General features: G+C 39.9%; 1 protein-coding gene across 1 annotated transcript in view; it reads right to left on the reverse strand.

The window, feature by feature from the left end:
• ahdc1 (AT hook, DNA binding motif, containing 1) overlaps positions 1-6,340 on the reverse strand; it is a 31,785-nt gene that overhangs the window by 4,460 nt on the left and 20,985 nt on the right. Inside the window, exons 3-4 of the mRNA XM_016497691.1 lie at positions 1,659-1,693; positions 7-1,491 (exon numbers count right to left, since the gene is read on the reverse strand). Of these exons, the coding sequence (XP_016353177.1) occupies positions 7-1,319 (1,313 nt within the window). The 5' untranslated portion in view covers positions 1,320-1,491; positions 1,659-1,693. The remainder of the gene's footprint in view (positions 1-6; positions 1,492-1,658; positions 1,694-6,340) is intronic.

Here is a 6,340-nt window from a genome sequence, read left to right on the forward strand (position 1 = left end):
ATCACCCTCTTTCCATTGTTCTTCATGCGGAGTAGTGCGGGGGGCTCTCTTGAAACATTAGGTCCTGGCTCACCTCCCACACCCGCCTCAGGCCCCTCTCCTGTTGTGACCCCTTCTCCACGGGGTCCAGCACACACTGGCTCCAGGGATGAGATCTTGTAGCTTTTCTGTCGTCGGCTCAAGTGAACAGGTATTCTGGCTACTTTTACCACAATCTTCCTCACACCTAAATAACGTCCCTGTCGCCTCCCTCTAACTGAGTGGTGAGTAACAATGCTCTCTCCTTCTGATATTCTCATGCTATGATTTAGTGTAACACCTGCTGGCATAGCTGACGATGGTAAAACCTCAAATGATGAGGCAGCTTCACAAACCTCTGGGGGAAGCTCCTCCATCTGCCTTATGTCCTCTGTTCTCCAGACTTTATTCTCCTCCTCTTCTTCATCTTTTTGGTCCATTTCCCTTTTGAACATGTTTTCCTCAGCAGCTCTACGTAAACGGGATGATTTCCGAAGATGGCAGGGGAAACGTGGCCGGCCAGAGCTCCGCAGGGTATACTTCCTTTCAGCCTCCACAGAGGTCATGACACTAGCTTGGCCTGTTATATGAATGTGGTCAAGGTCACTGGTGTGACCCATTTCTGGCTTACATGTTGAATTGTGTTCTGTCTCCTCCTTGGGTAAAGTGGAAGGGTTGTATTGAGGAGGTGTCAAATTGTTTGGGGAAAGGGTGGTGTGTAACAAAGGGGCTGACTGAACATGTACATTATGTGTGTCAGTCTTGGAAGGTAAAGACAAGTCCTCTGGAATCAGGGAAGGGTCCTGCTCCATAAGGGAGGAGCTAGTGTCTGTAGGCGTGCACATGCCTTTCTGTGTGCGCTTGTGTGTTAGCATGTTTGTGTCCATCCACATATGTGTATCCATTGGAATGTGGGTATGAGGCTGCAGGTGTGTGCTCGACTGTGTGAGTGAGTGTGAGTGTTGTGTTGTGTGCATCTGTGGTTGTGTGTTTTGCTGAATGAGCATTTGTTCTTGTGTGTGTAATTGCTCCACATAATCTGTCTGCCTACGTCTCCTTGCTCTACGTTGAAGTTGCTCTTCATGGTTCCGCAGACCATTAGCTAAAGAGGGAGGTGAATAAAAGCTGTAATGTAGTGAGCTGGCTGGATTAGAGTCAGTGGGTCCTACAGATGTGCCCCCAGGCTCTTCATCCCCCTTCCATAAAGAGGGGCCCTCATCATCACTGCAGTCCTTGTCAGCCAGTGCCTCACAAGTCAAACGAACACCTCCAGAGCGCAGGCGACCTGACAGACGGCTCATTACCCCCAAAATTGCAGATCAGGAGCTTCGTATTTATATATATGTGTCAGTGATGGTTCCGTGTTAAGTTTAATTGTGAGCTGGGTCCAGTTTAGCTGGTAGGTTGTTTCATCTCTTTCCTCTCACTGTTATTCTTAGCCAGAATGAATTGGACCATCAGGCTTCACATAGTCTTGGGATCCCCAGTTTTTGTAAGTGCAGACAACAGGTTATTTCCCAAGGTAAAGGGGACAAAACACACAAAAAGACATGTTCATATTTACTTACTGTTGAGGAATGCAAACAATTACTGTACAACATAATTGAAAATGCTATTGAAATAACTGCAGTTGTTCTTACCATGTCTGCTGCTGTGGCCATGCTTTATGTTATCCCTGTGGACGAAAGGACACTTGTCACTATTGCGATACAGTTAGAGAACAGTTGTAACCATGGCAATAGAATATGAGTGGAACGGTAACCATGGTTACATAGTTTTCCTTTCCAATGCAATAGATTGCAGGCCTCACTATGGCAATACGACATATGCCTCACTGGATAGGCAACTGTTCTATATGCTTTATATTTGGCAATTTAAAGCATTTTAGGTAAACGTTTAGTGTAGAAAAATGTAAAAAATAACAGGCACGCAAAGTCTTGAACACAGTTTAACATCTGTGATCTCTTGCAATAATCCAGAATCAATAGTCACTAAAAAATCCTTTGGGTAAAGTCTGAATTTACAAATTAACAGAAAAAAGATATTAACCGACATCTTCTAAAAACTGTTGAGAAATGTCCAAAGTAAAATGTGTTTAAATCTTCAATTCAAAACAGTATTTGATGAATAAATGTTTGCCTGCTGCAATTTATTATTTAAGTTTTATTGTGCGATGTGTCATGAGCAGTGTTGGGCTAGTTACTCAAAGAATGTAATATATTACTCATTACTAGTTACTCCTTTCAAAAGTTCCTAAGCTGTTTTATGGATGGTAACTGTAATATGACTGAAATCTTATTAGTAATTAGTTACACTACTAGTTACTGCAAAAAGTAATATTATTACAGTAAGTTACTAGTAACTAGTTACTGCCCAACACTGGTCATGAGACCTTGCTAACACTGTTTTTAATAGACATGGTTATAGATTTCCACATATTTTGATGCAAAGTATTATTAAATGTATTATTAAATGATTTTAAAAATGTCTACATTGTAGTTGATTAAAAATCTGGGCCAGTAAACAATTATGGAACAGAGAATAGAATTTAAAATGCAACATCTAAATAAAAAAGTAAAAGTTTCAACAAGTTTATTATTCAGCTCTCACTAACAAGAACCTACATAAAAACACCACACACATTGGTGAGGTACACAAAAAATACAACCTGCAGAGAAAAGGCTAAAATGCAGAGAAGTTGGGACATGGCAGCAGGGGGCATCAAAGAGACGAGAGGAAGGGGATGCAGAGGGATATAGAGTTCCTGAAGAAAGAGATGGAAGGATGAGAGAATATATGTAAAATAGGGTGAAAAACACATTTTTCAAATGGCAACCTGAAAAATGAAGAAAAGTAGACAAGTGCATGCAAAAAGTTTGAGTAACAAAAGGAAAGTTTTCATTTATACAATTTACTCACTCCCATGTCATTCCAACCCTCTATTATTTTTATTCTTATGTGAAACCGAAAATGAGATCTTAGGCAGAATAAAAGTGGATACTGCATAACCGGCATGAATAAATAAATTAATACATAAATCCTATACAGCCTACACATTGCTATATACCAAGTCTATTCTGAAGCGATATAATATTTGTGTGTGTGCATAAAACCTTTCATATAGAAAACAGCAGCCTTGACATTCAGACTAACTTCTCATATTGCTTTTAGAACAATATAGTACAGGATCGAAATGAGATCGGGGTGAATATATGATGGCAAAATTTTCATTTTAGGCGAACTATTCCTACAAGAATTGCACTTCATTCGTGATAAACATTGTAGTGATGCAAGTAAGTCCAGGGGCTGGACTCTCACACACACAATACAGTTCTTTCCATCTCTCAGTCTGCTCCACATGGTTTTTATTACTAACTGGCAACGATAAAGAAAGTGCAGAAAGAGAGAGTGAGCGAGCGAACCAAAAACATGTGCTACAGTACATGGTGCCGAACAAGCTGCCACACTTGCATTCTTGAAGACACTGATACTGAGACAAATATACATAAAACATGCACCCTTGCACATAATAACTCACACATTTCTGCTAAATTAAAAAAATCTAAGAATTTTGTCTCCACAATCCTAAATTTCACTACAAGTGCTGCTGAAACGTTACATTTGATGCACATAATTATTTCTTCCACCTAGAAAACAAAACAGCATTTTCTCCGTACACTTAATATTCTGTGGCACAAACGGAATTGCTGCAATCAAGTGTTCAGAGCCATGGATAAGCTTCCCACATTACTGTATTGCCAGTTTGGCCTGATCTTGTGCTTTAATTCTCCCAGATTTCAGCACTGCTTGCTCACAGTTTTCTTTTCTCACAGGTTTTCAGGGAGATTTCGATCTGAACACATTGCTGGTTGCTTCAGAACCATTATTTATTTCGTGTGCTGGAAGGCCCATGACCTTCACTCAATACCAAGTTTCTGACACTTCTTTCAAAAGTGCTCTCCAACATTTTTCAGTCTTCGCCTGACATCTTGAAACCATGCACATGTACAGTGCCAAGGGCAACAAAACAATCCAAAACATAAATGAAACTCTCTTGTGTTTGACTCTCCTCCTCTTTGAAAGCTTAATTTTGTTGTCAGTAAACATAGCAATGATGTACTGTACCAAAATGGTCTGATTTGGTCATCAGAAGGATTGCTGTTAAGGCATGTTCAGGCGTGTTTTGGCTACTATCCTGCACTTACGCCTCTCTCAGCAGTGGTGTCTACCTGGGTCTTCAAACATATTACCCTTTCATTGGGTTGGCAATAGATGGTGAAAGCTTGTGTTTGAAGGTCAACTCGAATCTGTGTGCCAGCTGAAGAAGTTTTTCTACCATTCGAAGTATTCTGTTGTGAAATCTTCCTCTAATGGCCACATCCTGTGATGCTGACTACTGCTCTGTAGGCCTTAATCTCCTTGACACCATTTCGAACACGAAAAACAAGAGCATCAAGGTCTTTGAAGATCAACTTGCCGATTGTCATGCATGGCATCTATTGGCTTGGTATCTAATCCATTTTCCATGCTCATTGTACACCACACAAGAACTCATGGCAGGACTTATGGACAAATCATTTGCAAGGTGCCATTTCATGACATAACTGTTAACTGGAAACATGATCAAATAAAAGAAAAAACAGATTCTGTCATCATTTACTTGCCCTCATATTATCTCAAACCTGCATGTCTTTCATTCATTGACTTTCAATGTACAGACAAAAGAAATAATCAAACACAAAATATCTTCTTGTGTTTTGAAAAAGAGTGAAAGTCTTGCAGACCTGAAATGACATGAAGGGGAATATATGATGACATAATTTTTATTTTGGGGTGAACTATCCCTTTAACTTGTAATGCCAACTACAAGGGTCAAGTCCAGTCCAAATAGCAAAGAAACAGAAAGGAGAATCAGGTAATCACATTAACAAGCATGTGTTCTTGTCTTAAAGGAACACTACACTATTTTTGAAAATAGGCTCATTTTCCAACTCCCCTAGAGTTAAACAGTTGAGTTTTACCGTTTTCGAATCAAAATGAGCCTATTTTCAAAAATAGTGGAGTGTTCCTTTAAATCTTAGCCCTGTATAATATATCTGCATCTTGAATCAAATGTAGATTGATGTTGTCTGAGGGTCAACAAGTAGGTGCACACGAACCAATACAGCTTTTAGGTCACCGTTAAATTCCATCTCTCTAATTCGCTCACACTTTAAATTTGCTTTCGGTCTCCTTCTCTCTCTCTCCTTCTCTTTCTCTAATTAATACCACTCATTAATTAAGCATCAGTCTAACAGAAGACAGGAACAAGCAGAACTGCAGAACAGCACTTTAATTACAGTCACGCACACACCGAATCGCTCACACAGAGTCTCTCAGATATTCACACACATTCCTCCTCCTAAGCGTTTGAGAGAGAGATTGAATGTCTGGAGCTTCTCCTACTCTTCTCTCACAGTTCTGGCACCATCACATATTTGCCTGCCAGGACAGACTAGTGAGCTGGATTAAGTCAGTGATGAGTGTGTGTGAAGAGAGAGAGTAGACATGAGTGAGGCTAGCAGTGGTCTGCTTTGTGTACTAATTAAATGTGGCTTTCACTCTTTCCAAACTAGTGGCGTGTGGTATATTACTGAAAAGAGGAAGCAAAGACACTCCTTGGGTTTGAGAAATAGTGATGTTTACACAGTTTACAGGTTAAAGGTAAAAGGAACATTGACCATTTACTAGTTTGCTTGTAATTGTATTTTTAATATACACATTTTATTACTTATTAAAAGTTTCAAGTTCACAAATTTGTAACATAATAACACAACATCTCTGTACCATATTGTTTATTGGCGGATATTAGAGATTTTGTTTTTACAATTAAACAATATTGAATATTTAATTGCACATGCTAATTTCCTCTATTTTTAAATTACCTTTGTCTTCCACTCACTTAAAGTATATATTAAAAACACTTAGAATTTAAAGGGGTCATATGATGCGATTTCAATTTTTCCTTTCTCTTTGGAGTGTTACAAGCTCTTGGTGCATAAAGAAGATCTGTAAAGTTGCAAAGACTAAAGTCTCAAATCCAAAGAGATATTCTTTATAAAAGTTAAGAGTCAACCGCGCCTACCTAAAACGGCTCGTTCTAACACGCCCCCTCATGACTACGTCACGAGCCTGGAGCTGATCTGTGCTGGTCGCTGAGGAAATACATCAACTGTAACATCGCGCTGTGGATCGCCGGATTGGCTTTCACCGTGGACGAAACAGAGTCCAGCCCGGGGTCGTCACATGTGGTTGCCGCAAGCCCGCCGGCCGCCCCTTACTC

This window comes from Sinocyclocheilus anshuiensis, unplaced genomic scaffold, assembly GCF_001515605.1.
Source record: "Sinocyclocheilus anshuiensis isolate Anshui unplaced genomic scaffold, SAMN03320099.WGS_v1.1 scaffold1396, whole genome shotgun sequence".
In the NCBI taxonomy this organism is placed as follows: Eukaryota; Metazoa; Chordata; class Actinopteri; order Cypriniformes; family Cyprinidae; genus Sinocyclocheilus; species Sinocyclocheilus anshuiensis.